We start from the raw sequence: 17027 nt of genomic DNA, 5'->3' as shown, positions 1-17027 counted from the left end.
AACCATCTGTCACTAGAGGGCTTCAAACTGTGCAAACTCTTTGCTACTAGAGGGTTCTGAATTGTAGTGTGTAATATGGCAGCGTGTAGCCTAGCTATGCTGGTGTACTGCAAGACCCTCAGAAAACTAAAAGCACACATTTGAAGAGTTTGTCCACACATGGAGCACTCTCTCCTTCAGCATGATAATATCAAACCACACACGAGTGCTACGACATCTGCGACAATCTGACACCTCGGGTTCACTGTCATCAATCATGTTCCGCACAGTCCCAACTTGGTCCCATCCAGTTTTCATCTTTTTCCAGAACTTAAAGAGTAACAAAAATACAGGGAAACATAGATTGCTACTTACCATAAAGAAGACACATTAAGTTGCAGGCAGGCACAATTAAGAAAGACACTTACATAAAGCTTTCGGCCCCAGCCAAAACCTTTATGTAAGTGTCCTTTAATGATGCCTATCTGCAACTTAACATGTCTTGTTTATAGTAAGTAGCAGTCTATTTTTCCCTACGTTATTGATACTCCTACCTGGAGTTTCCACTGCAGAAAACTGACCACACCTTTGACAACTTCATTTTGATAGTGATTGAGTGGTGCAAGCAGACATGAGGCTGTAGTTGCACCAACTAAATCAAACATTCTATATTGACAGTATCAATAAGCTGACCTCTTGTTAGGAGAAATGTGTTCATCACTAGAGTGACTATGTTGAGTAATAAATATATAGACATGAAGAATACAGACTTAGAACATTAATTAAGTTTGTTTTATTTAAAAATGTTTAAGAGTTTTCTTGTAAAAATTTCTGAGGTATTACTTTGCAGCACACCCTCATATGTATTACTCTATAGCTCTGTAAAATGATTCACCTGAGAGCTCTTTAAAGACACAGAGCAGAAGAAATAGAAATTAAAAGACTGTCACTGCAATTTAAGGACCTTTCTATTATCTATGATAATACTGAATATTTTCTATCATTATTTAGCTCTGAAGTGGGCATGCTCATTTCATTAAGATTTTGCAGAGTATTCTGTATATTAGTGTCTATAATGTTAGGAAACTTTGTCAATATTTGTCATTCTTTTCTCATAACAGTTTGTCCTGCCTTGAAAGACCCCTTCCCAGGATGGGTGGATACCCATAATGGACCTATGGGATTATTAATTGGAGCTTCCTCAGGAATCCTGCGGTCATTGCGAGGTGACGGTAACATGCATACTGATCTTCTGCCAGTGGACTTTGTTGCCAATTCTCTCATAGCAGCTGCATGGGACACAGCTGTCAACAGGTACGTATTGTTCTGTCCATAATGTAGGTTTTTTTATGTCGATAAATCCCCTTCCTCCTTGCTTTCTGCTTAATGTGAATCTTTCTGTTGCTGAATGTATGTGATGTATTCTATATTTGTGGCATTGTGATCGTGTAAGTGTATTGAGTGCTTCTACGTCTGTGTTACTCCATTTCACTACTCCAAATGAGTAGGTCAATATTGGTATAGCATAAGTATTTACAGCTTTTGTTTTGTTTCTTGCTGTCAATTCTGTTTTCAGTATTTTTGTTAGTCTTTGTCTATATTTTTCTTTTAGCCTTCTTTAATATTTGTATTATCTATTTCTATTTTTTGTCTGTATCCTAGATATTTATAGGGCATCTGTTTTTTCCATCGCTTCTATGCAGTCGCTGTGGTTATCCAATATGTAATCTTCTTGTTTAGTGTGTTTTCCTTTGACTATGCTATTTTTCTTACATTTGTCTGTTCCAAAAGCCATATTTATATCATTGCTGAATACTTCTGTTATCTTTAGTAATTGGCTGAGTTGTTGATTTGTTGCTGCCAGTAGTTTTAGATCATCCATGTATAGCAAATGTGTGATTTTGTGTGGGTATGTTCCAGTAATATTGTATCCATAATTTGTATTATTTAGGATGTTGGATAGTGGGTTCAGAGCAAGGCAGAACTAGAAAGGACTTAATGAGTTTCCTTGGTATATTCCTCGTTTAATCTGTATTGGCTGTGATGTGATATTATTTGAATTTGTTTGGATATTTGGTGTGGTTTTCCAATTTTTCATTATTATGTTTAGGAACTGTATCAATTTAGGATCTACTTTGTATATTTCCAATATTTGTAGTAACCATGAGTGGGGTACACTTACAAAAGCTTTTTGGTAATCAATGTATGCATAGTGTAGCGACCTTTGTTTAGTTTTAGCTTGATATGTCACCTCTGCATCTATTATCAGTTGTTCTTTACATCCTCGTGCTCCTTTGCAACAGCCTTTTTGTTCTTCATTTATAATTTTGCTCTGTGTTGTATGTGTCATTAATTTCTGTGTAATGACTGAAGTTAATATTTTGGTAGGCATGTTATGGGGCGGTATTTAGCTGGGTTTGCCGTGTCTGCTTGATCTTTAGGTTTCATATAAGTTATTCCATGTGTAAGTGTATCAGGGAATGTGTATGGGTCTGCAATGTAACTGTTAAATAATTTAGTTAGATGTGAATGTGTTGAGGTGAACTTCTTTAGCCAGAAATTTGCTACTTTATCTTTTCCAGGGGCTTTCCAATTGTGAGTAGAATTAATTGCTTTGGTGACTTCATGTTGCAAAATTATCACTTCAGGCATTTGTGGTATCATCTTGTATGTGTCTGTTTCTGCTTCTATCCACCGTGTATGCCTGTTATGTTGTACCGGGTTTGACCATATGTTGCTCCAGAAGTGTTCCATGTCTGTCATGTTTGGTGGATTGTCTATTTTAATATGTGTGTTATCTATTGTCTGGTAAAATTTCTTTTGGTTTGTGTTGAATGTTTGGTTTTGTTTCCTTCTATTTTCACTTTTTTTGTATCTTCTAAGTCGTTTGGCCAATGCTTGTAATTTCTGCTTCTTTTCATCTAATTGCTCTATTGCTTCTTGTTGTGAGTTTTACCTAACCTTCTTCATTTTTTTCTGACATTTGATGTCTTATAAATTGTGTTAGCTGTCCAATGTCTTTTCTCAGTTTTTCTATTCTGATCTGTAGCCTGTGTTGCCATGCTGGTTTTGTGGGTTTCTTATGTGTGTTGGTTGGTCCTGATCTCTGCCTAGTGTGTATATTTAGTGTAGTGAGTCCTCCGACATAAACCAGTAGTTGTAACTCTTCCACAGTTGTGTTTTCATTTATTTTGTTGTGTATGATTGTGTTGATAGTTTTTATTGTTGTTTCGACTTGTTGGTTATTTGGCGGTCTATGCAAGAATGGTCTAATGTCTGTATTTGTGTCTTTGTATTCTATATATGTCAGCTGAAATTTTTCTTCTATATCTAACATGTGTGTCACTTCATGTTCTATTTGTACTTGTTCTGGTGGCAGTCTTAAGATTTCGTTTTCCTCTGATTGTTTAATTGATGTGTGTTGTTCTTTGTTTGTTTGCTCTGGGATGTTTGAGTCCGTTACTGTATTTTCTTCTTCTTCTGATTGCACATTATTTTGTTCCAGTATTTGTTGTACTCGTTGTTTGATGTTTTCTAATTCTGACTGGGGTATCCTGTTATTTTCGATTATTACATGGATCTGATCAGCTAGTCGTTGTTCTGTTAAAAATTTTAATTCTGGGTATCTGGTAATAAATGTTGGCTCATCAGTGAATGTAGTTTATTTACTTGTTTCCAGCGATAAGTCTTCCATCACACCATTTTGTATCTATCCTTATTCAAAATACAGTGATAAAAGATTTATTTAACTGAATGAGGTTAAGAGTTGATCAACTGAAGTGTGTGATAAAAAGTAAATCTCGAATTCCTGAAACTGCAATTACCTTCCTCTAAGTTACAGAAAGAATGAGAGAGACACATATATACGGAGAAATAGACCAGAGACAGGCATTACCAACAGTAGTCTACAACATGCATGAAAAACTGAACAGATCAAATAAGGACAAATGCCAGTCTGTGAGATATGAAGGCTAGAGCTTGATTGTATTATCAGACGACATTTATTATTCCAGAATATGAAAAGTAATGAGTAGTATTATTTTTATCATTCACTCACAGATAAAAATAAAAGGAAAATAAAGGATATAGGGTATTAATACCTCCATCTGATGCACAACATTTGTGGCAGTTACCAAAATATTGGTCTGCATAACATGATGATATGTGGTCATCTAACTAGAAAATGTTTGTTGGACATGGTAATGGCTCTGGGAGCTATCCTATTATTAAGTCACAAAAATTAGAAAAGAATTTATGTGCAAAATGGTGGCAAAATGCACAAGTAATCATTTTAAGTATACAAACAAGGGGTCTCTCCCTCATAGTTGGTGCAACAGACAACACCAAGGTGCACTTGCTTTGCCTGGAGTGAACATCACTATATATTGTAATTACTGCAGTAAATACTCAAAGTGGGCACCACTGACTTGACAGCATAACTCAAGCCATTGAACCACAGAATGGTGGATATTGGCTAATGTTTCATTGGCTTGATCTCGGACATCTCCTACAGCAACAATAATTCGAGCTATGTATTCTTCCATAGTGTTTACAGGAATTTGTTACACAAGAGCCCTCGCATGGCTCTAAAGATAAAAATCAGCTGGTATGAGGTCTGAAGATCCTGCAGGCCAGTGAAAAGGTCTATTATGTCCAGTTCAGTGTCAAGGATATTGTCTGTCCAAGCATCTTCTCACTCAATTTGTGAAATGGGAAGGGACCGCATCATACTGGAAGCACATTTGTCTTCCGGTTTGAAGTGGCACATCTTCATGAAGACCAGGAAGAACATGTTTTAGAAACACACAGTAAACACTACCAGTGGAAGAGCGGTGTTGAAGAATGTAAGACAGCACTACTTGGTTGTGAATAATTCCAGCCCAAACATTAACCGAAAATCATTCCTTAAAAAGGTGAACAGCCATACCTCAATGATTTTCACAAGATCATACATGAGAGTTGTGAGTGTTGAACACTCACACATGGGTGAAAGTCACTTCATCAGTCCACAGAACAGTGTTTGCATGATCAGGAGTTAGCATTCTTTGCTGCAAAAACCATATGACAAAGTCATTCTGAATTGGAAAATCAGTGGGTAGACGGTCCTGTACCTTATACAACTTGTAGGGATGACAATAATCATCACATAGAGTTCTACAAACACTGCTAGAACTAGGATTTACAGCACGGGCAATGGAGCATATGCTATCGAAAATACTGTTGTCGAACATTTGTAGTACACATTCCTCGAAAATTGGATTACGTACACTCTGTGATCACCTCAAGCATGGAAATCTCCCTGTAATGTGCCTCTTTGATGGAGATGATGACCCACATGTTTTCTGGTTTGATATTCATCTGTTTGGATAATATTCTGTGTACAAACGCTGTGTTCCTTCCACAGTTCCTGCAGCACAAAAGGCTAAGTGCATGTCTGCAAACTCATTCCATGTAAAATGTTCCATGTCCTACATGTGATAACACAGAATAAACATTCTTTTTATATTTGCAAGTGCATACCATTGTTCCATAACACACTACTTTACCTTTGGTACAACATTTAATTACAAATTACATTGAGTTGGAAGTGAAGTACACAAATGACAGCTCACTTCAGGTACACAGAACAGAATGAGGGCACAGGGAACTAGTACAGGGTTTTCATGGTAGGACATAAGTACCAATGAAAACAAATGACACTAGACACCCAAACTTATGGATATAACAAGGAAAACAATGAATTATTGACAATATAACGTAAATGTATAGATAAAAAATCTACTCACCAAGTGATGGCAGTAGCACACACGCACAAAAAGGTTTAGTTTTAACTTACTGGACGAGTAAGTCTCCCCTGACCCGGGGTTCTCCTTTTTTTCTGTGTGTGTGTGTGTGTGTGTGTGTGTGTGTGTGAGAGAGAGAGAGAGAGAGAGAGAGAGAGAGAGAGAGAGAGAGAGAGATCTCCTGCATGGTAGGTAGATTGTTTATCTATCCATTTACATTAAACTTACAGATATGTACCACCAGTTATCACACTGCCAGTCAGACTGATGACTTTTTGAGGTAATATGCATCAGAGACCCCATATTCATTTACTTAAATGATTGCCTATGTCCAACCTATTATCCCACAAAAATTCTGTACTTATTTCTGAAAAACCTGGCATCTGTAAGAACAAAGCAAAAACGTTCTCTAACATTATTATTTATTATTCATGGACATGTGGTAAAAATGACTTATTCCACTAACTGTACCAGATAGTAGTTATAAATAGATGTCTCTGACTATCAAACTTGGTAAATTTGTGGCAATGGCTTAAAGTACAGAGGTTTAAAAGATAAAGTCAATTACAGATTACCAGTACTCATATCAAAACAAAAATGTGTGGACAATATTAGTTAGTACTAGTAAACCTGCTTAATTTAAGATAACAAATGTGTCTACTAATCCACAAATCACAAACATATATCAGTGTATATTTTCTATTCATCAAAAGCATCCATTTATGAAATACAGTAAGAGAAACTTGTAAAACAGATGTATTCTCTGCATAAGTATTATAATGAATCTTTTTCTGTTTATAGAGTTAGTAAGGTAGTAGAAGATCTGCAGAGACAAATAACTTTTTGTGTCAACTAAATCACTTATTCATTTGACTGAATTAGTGTCCTTTATGATGGTTGACTCAACTAAATCACTTATTTATTAGACAACTAGTGTCCTGTACAATGGTTGCTTTAAAATATAATGATCAAAACCGAAGAACAAATATGAGCACATCTCCAAAAAGCAGGAGGTTTGTGTTGACAGAACTGAAGTTAAATACAGGCACATGAAGCTTTTTCAACACTACCACTATTTTAGTGACTGGTTTTGCCCTTTTACAATGCCAAGTTTTGAATGCAAAGGAATAAATAAATTCTTATGATATAAGGTCATCTGTATAACCAGCATCAGTATAACCAACTAGCTACATTTGGGGTACTCTATACATTAACCTTTTATTTTGATCAATTTATGGAAAATTATATTTACCATTTAGTAATTTGTATTATTATCATCATTCAAAAACTTGCTCACACTTTTCACTGCAAACAAAATATCTGGTCGCATGATAACGGAAAAAACCAGAGTGATTCAATTTTTGCACAGTACATTATTCTATCAGCCTCAGATTCTTTGTTAATGGGTAATAAACTCACATGAGGATTGAGGATTGGCTGGAACACTCAAACGATTTACACGGACCATTCTTAACTTCTCAATTATTCTTCTCATATACTCACATTGATGTATTAACATCTTCTTTCTTGCACAGTTTCCTCAATTTCCATGCCAACTAAACAATTACTATCTCAGATTCTAATACAAAACGATCCTTTTACTGATGTGACAACCAATTTTACTAATCAGTTTCCTGTACTTTGAGGTTGTAAGTCACTCATCTACAAATAACTCTAACAAAACAACTTCACTACTGATTGTGGCACAGAATAAGCATGAGTCAGTGTCATTTGCTTGAAAATTACACTTCAAAAGAAAATCTAGAAGGTGGTGCACAGACCACTGATCTGATGGTGTCCACATATCACCAATCATTCTTGTAGAAAAAGAGTTTTTCTTTAGTCATATTTCATTCCCTCCAGAAAGTAAAGCATCAGCCCTTGTATAAAGTCTCTCTTACTAGGCAGGCAAGTGTAGCTGTCATTGGGGTGAGGGCATCCCAATTCATAATAACAACTTGTCTCATGGTACACTATTTTTGAACTTATGAAATATGCAGTCATACCAAGAAGAGTTACATGTGCGCCTGCAGGGAACAACATTATTCTGACTTTCCATGTATCCTACAGTACATACCCCAAATCAGTGAGCTTCATCAGCCTCTTCAGTAGAGTGCTGAACTTTTGGAGCTGAAGGTAGTCAACAATTTTGTGTGTTTCTGTGGACCTGAAAGCATTTACTTTATGCTCATCGGTCAATAACAATATTCAAAAATCTTATGCAGTAATCATTTTATTGCATACAAACATTTTTTTTTTTTTGTCTCATAGACCTTGTTGTAAACATTCACTGTCCCTACTCTGAGAAGGTCTCGAATTAAACCTAGAATGGATCAAACAGGAACAGGTAGGAAGCACAAATTACAGAGTGAGATGTGGCAGTTTGCATATAGCTGGACCATTTTTCCCCCCTTGCATAGTCTGTGAGAGGTTTGCGGCCTGCTATACCAGCAAGTCTGTACAACCTGGCTCTAGAAACTTCTAGCTTTCTCTAGGTTGTGTGGCAGTTTCTCAAGCTTACAGATCACAGGACTCTTTGTGTCCATCACCAGCCCTTCAGGTACTTCTCTATATATTTCTTCCTCAAGATAGCCATGTAGAAATGCAGTATGAACAGTGAACTGTATCACTTCCAGTTCTTTGTTTGTGGAATGAATCTTACCATATGACTGCAAAACGAAGGTCTCATTGCAATTGACCCTGTATTCCTGTTTGAAGCTTCTCATACAAAGGCACACTTTGCACTTTGTAATCTTACCATTTGTGTCGGACAAGACCATTAAAACACACCTGAGACAATAACTTGCTGGCTGTTGGATTTAGAGTTGACCTTCCAAGTTTTGTTTTACTCATGAGCATCCATTTCTTTTAACTAACCCCATTTGAACATGCCTCGAAGGCTCAACAGTACCGACTGATCGTCATCCCCCTTCAGCCCACAGGCATCACTGGATGCGGATATGGAGAAGGATGTGGTCAGCACACCACTCTCCCATCCATTGTCAGTTTTTGTGACCAGAGCCACTACTTCAACATCAAGTAGCTCCTCAATTGGCTTCACAAGGCCTGAGTGCACTTCACTTGCCAGTAAAGTGCTAACCAAGCCCAACAGCGCTTAACTTTGGTGATATGATGGGAACTGGTGTTACCACTGCGGCAAGGCCGTTGGCCATCCAGTTCTTTTGAGTAGGGGCTGATAAGTGCTACCTTGAAACTGTTAGGAGCGTCATGTTGGATGAAATCAACTTTGTATCTTGCTGGCTTACAAATTGCAGAACAGTCTTGTAGCCATGTCAATTATACTCAAAAGTTAGCTCTTCAGTTAGCTGTTGTGATATGTGCTGCAGGAAGAACAAACAAACACGATTTATGGAACATAGTACTTTATAGAGCAACAAATAAGATACAATGAAGTACAGACTGTCCATAGCACTGAAGATGTTGACTGGACAACAGTAATACAGGCTACAAAGCTGAGCACTCATTGTGTTAGCTTAAATAATACTTTTTCTTTGGCGTCTCACCAGAGTGTAGCAAGGAGCTGACCCAGGTGACCTCTATAAGCAGGCCTGTGGACTGTCCACATGTATGATCTGTGAAATCAGATACGTCACGAGTGAAGGTACATCACTCCTCCTTTCTAGGGAGTGGAAAACCACATACATTCATAAAAAAAAACTAGGCACAGAAAATATGTGGTACAGAAAAAGTGCATGGCACAGAAAAAACTATTGGCACTAGACAGCAATGTAACTGAAAAAGCACTGGTACTGTGAAAAATAGCACTGACTTCTCAAGGCAATGGGATTAAAAGTCATGGACACCACCAATGATTGCACTGATGTCCACTTCATCACATGATGATGCTGGCTGCTGCAGCACATGGTGGGCAATTGCTGAAAAGTAGAGGCACAAGTGATGAGGGGACAGGTTGGCACACTGTGCCTCCCTTTTGTGAGAGGACATAGAACAGGATTGGGGTCAGCTTCTGCGTAGTGATGTTCTTGTTGAGGTCAGCAGTCAGCACTGCAGGCATCATTGGGTGCATCAGAGACGACGGTCACACAGGACCCGGCAACAGAGACAGGAGTGGTTGTGGCATCAGGTGTACAGGGGCTGATCTGGCAATGACAATGTGGGAATGGGAGTGGACGCAGGAACTGCAGGTAGTGATCTATCAGGCAGCAGCCCTCTGCAGTGCAATGCAGACCTTCTCTGACACAGGAACAGGCATCGGAAGCAATGGGGAGAGGGAAGGCAATGGGCCCTCCGGAAAAGACTCTGCTGTGTGCACGCACTGCTGGTTTAAGCCACACCACGTCCACCCATCAAGAGTATGGATGATGCACAAGTGCTGGCCCTGACACTCGGTGGTGGCAAAAATCTAGTTTGGCTGGCAGCCAAAACCCCAAGCCCAGACAAGCACCCCCAGCCAGAATCTTCGCACATTTGGCAATTTTGGCAGACGCAGCATAGGATGCAGCATGTGAAGGAGGGTCCACAGTTGGTGTCTATGTAGCAGCTTCACAAGGCTCTTGTCTCCCACTGGAGTGAAATGGTACAAACTCAATAAATGGACTAAAGCAGCTTCTGGAGACCTCTCAGATACATACTTCCAGATCTGAGTTTTAAACGTGCAAACAATGTGTTAGGCCTCACGATTAGATTGAGGATGAAATGGGGAGCCGCAAGATGGGAAACACCACTATCCTGAAAAAATTATGCAAATTCTCAAGAAACAAACTGGGGGCCAGTATTGGTAACCACACTATACAGAAGTTCCTCAATTGCAAAAATCTAAGACAGGCCAAAAATAGTGACCGCCACGGATGTGGATGGACAATGCGCACATAGGGAAATGTGGAATAGGTGTCTAGCACAATGAGCCAATACTTATTTAGGAAGGGCCCAGCAAAATCAACATGTAGACACTCCCATGGATGCTGCGGCATCAGCCACCTATGGGGCAACCTGTTGCTGAGTACAGTGAGTGCAAGTGGTGATAAGCTGCATAATGTCCCGTCTATGCCTGGCCAATACACATGCCGGCAGGCCAATGCTTCGGTGTGAGACATCTTCCAGTGACTGACATGCAGAACCTGTAGTACATTACAGCACACAGAAGCAAGAAGCAAAACCCTGGGAGCAGCATCCTCCGTAGTTAACAAAAGAACCCTGTCAAACACAGAAAGGCAGTGCTGGAGGAAGAAGTAATTACATATGAGCCAGGGGTTTTTCTGGTCAACTGTGGAGCACAAAAGAGAGGACCAACCAAGTATAGGATCTGTGATGACAGGTGATGCTATTGTGGCACTAATGAAGGGAAAACCATCGACCACATTCTGGTTCTCAATGTCTAAATAGAAACGAAGCAGATCATTCTGATCAGACGCCAGGTCCGGGCTGATCAGATGGCGAGATAAGGCATCAGCATTGTCTTGTCGGGCCATCAGCCGGTAATGAATCTGAAAATGATAACAGGAGAGGAAGTAAGCCCAGTGCTGCAAATGACACACATGCTTGTCCAGTATGGAAGCAGAAGGGTTAAAAAGAGCAACTAGTGGCTTGTAATCTGTGATTAAATGGAACTTAAAACCATACAAAAATAAGTGAAATTCCTTGAGAATGAATATAATTACTAAAGCCTCTTTTTCAATCGGAGAATACTGCTGCTGAGCAGGAGTTAAAGGCTTAAAAGTTTAAACAACGGGTGATTCAGATCTGTCCACTTATTTGGGTGCCAACACTCTGCCAAGACCATGCTGAGAGGCATCAGTAGCCAACACAAAACACTGACCCAACTGAAAAGTGGACAGACACAGATTTAAGCAAAGTAAATACTCGATCACAAGCTGGGAACAAGAAAAAAGGCACATTTTTATGCAAAATTGCTTGCAGTGGCTGAGCAACAGTGGATGTGTCCAGTAAAAACTTACAGTAGTACGCAACTTTACCTAGAAATGCCTGCAGTTTCTTAATGGCGGTCAGCCACGGCAATGCTGCAATTGCCGCAACATGGTGATGCAATGGCTAGACCCCTGTGTGGGGAACCTGAAAACCTAGGTATTCAATTGATGGCTGAAAAAAGTGAGACTTGGCAACACTGCACTTGAGACCTGCAGTCTGCAAAACAGAAAACAATAATCAGAGGTTGGTAAGGTGGTCTTCGGTAGAAGAGTCTGAAACAGTGATAGTGTCGAGGTAATTGATGCAGCTGGGCACAGAGGCTGTCAGCTGTTCTCAAATGTTGAAAAATTGCAGAAACACTAGAGACATCAAAAGGGCAAGCACTGATATTGGTAAAAGCTAAAAGGTGTATTGACAATGAGAAAGTGTCTAGTGGCCTCATCCAAGGGGAGCTGGAGTTATGCTTCTGACAAAGTACTTCGGAAAGTTCTGGCCATCTGATAATTTTGCAAGCAACTTGTCAGGGCAGGGCAAAGTGTACATATCTATCACAGAAAAAAATACAAACTGGCTCTGAGCGCTATGGGACTTAACATCTGAGGTCATCAGTCACTTCAGGAAATCACACACATCCATGCCCAAGGCAGGATTCGAACCTGCGACCGTAGCAGTCGTGTGGTTCCGGACTGAAGCGCCTAGAACCGCTCAGCCACTGCGGCCGGCTATCTATCACAGACTGTACATTAAATGCGACAGTGAAGTCTCACAGAGGCAAAGATTACACTCAGATTTTTAATGATAACCAGTGGTGTAGTCCATTCTACTGGAAGAAATAGGCTCCTGGAGGGTGGGGAGGTGGTGGTGGGGAGGGGGGGGGGGGGGTGGACGGACCCTTTCACAGTAATGTGGGCATGAAAATCAGTAGCCACCCAAGATCAGGGGAAAATGGAGACAAAAACTCAGAGCAGAAGGACTCCAGTTGCTGATATGGAACTTGATCTGACACTAAATTTACTTAATTGGCAATGGTGAAACCAAATGTGTCATACACATCTAACCAGAACAGGTCTGCAGTGCAGAAATGATCCACAACAAGAAAGGTGAGAGTGTGAACAACAGATGTGTAATACAGGTGCAGAGAACTGACCTAGGATAGGAATCTGCTGTTTATTATAGCTAGCCAACTTCTATGAAATATGTGTGAGGTGAGGGGGATCCACATCCACTTACATTTGTGTGTTTACTCAAGTAACTGCAGCTTCTGTGTCCACTTGCATTTTTAGCAGTTTATTAAACACACACAAGACAATAAAAAATTTGTTCAAGGAGACAGTCACTGTAGAGATGCAGTTTATGTCCATCAGCACTACTGTGTCCAACAAGTTTAAAGAGGAGTTACACACCAATGCAATGTGGCCTTTCTTTAGAAAGGCAAGCTCGTGTTGGATGAAGCAGCATGGTCAAGATGGAAGGAGGGCACACAGCTGTTGTTGTGAAAGGCCTGTTGCTGCCATGGCCTAACTGTCAGTGCGCCGTGTGACTCTGAGTCGAAGGTTGTACAATGGCAATGGCTTCCCTGTCATCCTGAACACTTGGAGCATGCCTAACAGGGATTGACTGAACAACTTCTGATTCACACCCCACCCCCCTTCCCACCCTCACAGAATCTGATCGCCCATGCCCGTGACACTTCAAAGGATTGTGCTATATTGAGCACATCTGAAAGCATCAGGTACTCACATTGAAGCACTTTTTCGCAGACTTCCCTGTCTGGGGCCAGAAAATAACAACATTATGCACCATGTGACCAGTGTAGGACTCTACTAATGAGCAATTTACAATGATGGCTCAACCCGTGTAATTCTGCAGACAGGCTTCTTAAGATTGGTTTGGGTGTTTCTGACAATAATAAAATTCTACATGCATTGCAATTACATGCATTCTGTCACAGTAATAGGTTGAGAGAAGCTTGCAGATTTCATCAAATGATATGCTTGCTGATACTTGCAAAGGTGCAAGTTGCAGTGAAAGCCAGGAAAGAAGAAAGCCCTACACAGGCTTGCATCACCCTGATCTGTGTCTCGTGGGAGCCCAATCTTCAGCCAATTTATCACATGCTGGAAAGGGTGAAAATTGCACTGACAGAAGAGTAGTCTGCAGTGAACATCCAGACACCAGTTGATTGAGAGTGGCTGTAAGAGCCTGCTGTTGTTCCATGAAAGCTTGATGCTGGGCAATGATACACTAAAGAGCCAAAGAGACTGGTACCCCTTCCTAATATTGTGTAGGGCCCTGCAAGCATGCAGAAGTGCCACAACACAGCATGGCATGGAGTCCACTAATGTCTGAAGTAGTGCTGGAGGGAATTGACACCATGAATCCTGCAGGGCTGTCCATATCTCTGTAAGAGTATGAAGGGGTTGAGGTCTCTTCTGAACAGCATGTTGCAAGGCATCCCAGATATGCTCAATAATGTTCATATCTGGGGAGTTTGGTGAACAATAGAAGTCTTTAAATTTGGAAGGGTGTTCCTGGAGCCAATGTGTAGCAATGCTGGATGTGTGGGGTGTCGCACTATCCTGCTGGAACTGCCCAAGTCTGTCAGGATGCATAATGGACACAAATGGATGCAGATGATCAGAGAGGATGCTTACAAATGTGTTACCTGTTAGTCACATCTAGACATATCAGGGGTCCCATATCACTCCAACTGCACATGCCACACGTTATTACCGAGGCTCCATTAACTCAAGCAGTCCCTTGCTGACATGCAGGAGCCACGGATTCATGAGGTTGTCTCCATACCTGTACACGTCCATACGCTCAATATAATTCGAAACAAGACTCGTCTGACCAGGCACCAAGTTTCCAGTCACTAACAGTCTAACGTCAGTGTTGACGGGCCCAGGTGAGGCCTAAAGCTTTGTGTCATGCAGCCATCAAGGGTGCACATGTGGGCCTTTGGCTCCAAAAGCCCATATCAGTGATGTTTCGTTGAATGGTTCACACACTGACACTTGTTGATGGCCCAGCACTGAAATCTGCCGAAATTTGTGAAAGGGTTGCACTTCTGCCACGCTGAACGATTCTCTTCAGTCATTGTTGTTCCCATTCTCGCAGGATCTTTTCCCGGCCACAGTGATCTCAGAAATTTGACATTTTACTGGATTCCTGATATTCATGATACACTCATGAAATGGTCATGGTTTTCATACCCACTTCATCACTACCTCTGAGATGCTGTGTCCCATTGCCGACTACAACATGACATTCAAACTCACTTAAATCTTGATAGCCTCCATTAAGCAGCAGTAACCAATGCAACAACTGCACCAGGCACTTGTTGTCTTATATAGGCATTGCGGACTGCAGTGCCATGTTCTGCTTGTCTACGTATCTCTGTATTTGAATAAATGTGACTATACCAGTTTCTTTGGCACTTCAGTGTACGTTGGAGTATTTCATCCATTGAGATGTTTGTCAGGTGACTTAGCACTGACACTGACACTTGGAGAAAACATAACTCTCCTTCGCTGCCAAGTTTGCTAAAGCAAGAACAAATAGGATTCATGGAACATAGTACTTTATAGAGCAACACATAAATACAATGAAGTACAGGTTGTGCCTAGCACTGAACACATTGACTCGACAACAGAAACACAGGTTACAGAATAGGCTGAGTACTTATTTTGGGTCACTTATACAATACTGCTTCTTTGGTGGCTCATCAGAGTGCACCAGGGAGCCAACCAAGGTTACATCTATAAGTGGGCCTGTGAACTGTATGGACGTGCAATTTCTGAAATTGTGTGCATCATGGATGAAGGTACGTTAATACTCTTATACTGTATTCTGGAGTCTCTTTCTCTTCCTGAACGTGTACTGGTCTGATTTTTTATCTTAAAGCTCGAAACATGCATGGGCAATGTTATAATAATTACATTTAGATTATTGATACACAGTATAAATAGATTACATGCTACTAAGTAAAATATCATTTAAGAATATTTAACATAGCATTCCTGAGGTCAAATCATGTCAGCACCATACTGTATGGGCACTTCAATATAAGCCATTTTTTTAACTTGTTTTTAAAAATTCTACCAGAAAGCTGTTTCAGGTTGTTTGGCAGAGAATTATAAAATATTGCTCCTTAATGAATGGGGTATTTGTTGTTAGATTCAATCATCTGCTCACCATATGAAAACCTGATTTTTGTCTTGTATTGTAATCATGGATTTCCCTATTCCTGTTTGTCACTTTTTTGTCTTTTTTCACTAATAATATTGATTGAAACATATAATACTGCTTAGATAGTCACAATATTAAACTTAATAAACAGGTTTTTACATGAAGTTCTGGGTCTTACTTTTGCCATAGTTCTTATTACTCTTTTCTGCAATGCAAATGCCCTTTTTATATTGTATTGGCTACACCCATCCCACAATACAATTCCATAAGATAGATGGGGATACACCAACCCAAAATATGCTATTTTTATTGCTTCGATATCTAAATGTTGAACTAATCTCCTTAGTAAATACAGACTAGATGTTATTTTACCACAGACATGATCAATTTGCTGATTCCACAAAAGTCTGTCATCTATATATATCCCCAGAAATTTACATTCTGAACAAGTATTTTCCTGAATGTCCTCATTTAGAACAGTATTTTTATTTGAACTACTTGTCTTAAAATAAATTAAATTAGTTTTGTTAATATTTACCCTCAGGTTTTCTTTTTCAAAATGTGTTTGGGCTTTTTCAACAAAATTCTGTACCACTGAATTAAGGTCATCATTACTACGTGCCCAGCAAACCCCAGAGGTGTCATCAGCATACATAGTAATACGATGACTGGTGTCTAATACTTTTGGGAAATCATTCATGTAGCAAATAAACAAGAAGGGGCCATAGATAGAGCCTTGTGGCACACCAAAATTTATATTCCTTATCTTTGATCTTCTTTTTGCAATTACCTCTCCATTATCATACACAACTTCTGCAAGTTGTTGTCTATTTTTAAGGTAAGATGCTATTAAAAGCAACAGTTTCCCACTGACACCACTATAAGCAAGTTTACTTAAAAGAGTGCCATGATGGAATCTGTCAAACGCTTTGGAAAGATCTAAAAACACTCCTGCCGTTTTGTAACCCTCATTTACTTTCTCCATCAGACAGTGTACAAACTGTACTGCTGCAGATATGGTGCTCCGACCACTTCTAAAGCCGTGTTGGAAATCTCCTATTAAGTTATTCATATTATAGTGCTCAATTAGGATTTCTAGCATTATTTATTCAATTAATTTACCAAACACTGAGGTTAAGGCAACTGGTCTGTAGTTCTGTGGTTGTT

At 39.8% G+C, this 17027-nt stretch overlaps 1 protein-coding gene across 1 annotated transcript in view; it reads left to right on the top strand.

Annotated features, from left to right (window-relative positions):
• LOC126285263 (putative fatty acyl-CoA reductase CG5065) overlaps nt 1–17027 on the top strand; it is a 116010-nt gene that overhangs the window by 61771 nt on the left and 37212 nt on the right. Inside the window, exon 5 of the mRNA XM_049984554.1 lies at nt 1101–1293. Coding sequence (XP_049840511.1) covers nt 1101–1293 — 193 coding nt within the window. The remainder of the gene's footprint in view (nt 1–1100; nt 1294–17027) is intronic.

Source organism: Schistocerca gregaria, chromosome 8 (assembly GCF_023897955.1).
Source record: "Schistocerca gregaria isolate iqSchGreg1 chromosome 8, iqSchGreg1.2, whole genome shotgun sequence".
NCBI classification, from domain to species: Eukaryota; Metazoa; Arthropoda; class Insecta; order Orthoptera; family Acrididae; genus Schistocerca; species Schistocerca gregaria.
Note: the sequence above shows the minus strand (reverse complement) of the source record. Positions and strands in the feature narration are given on the sequence as shown.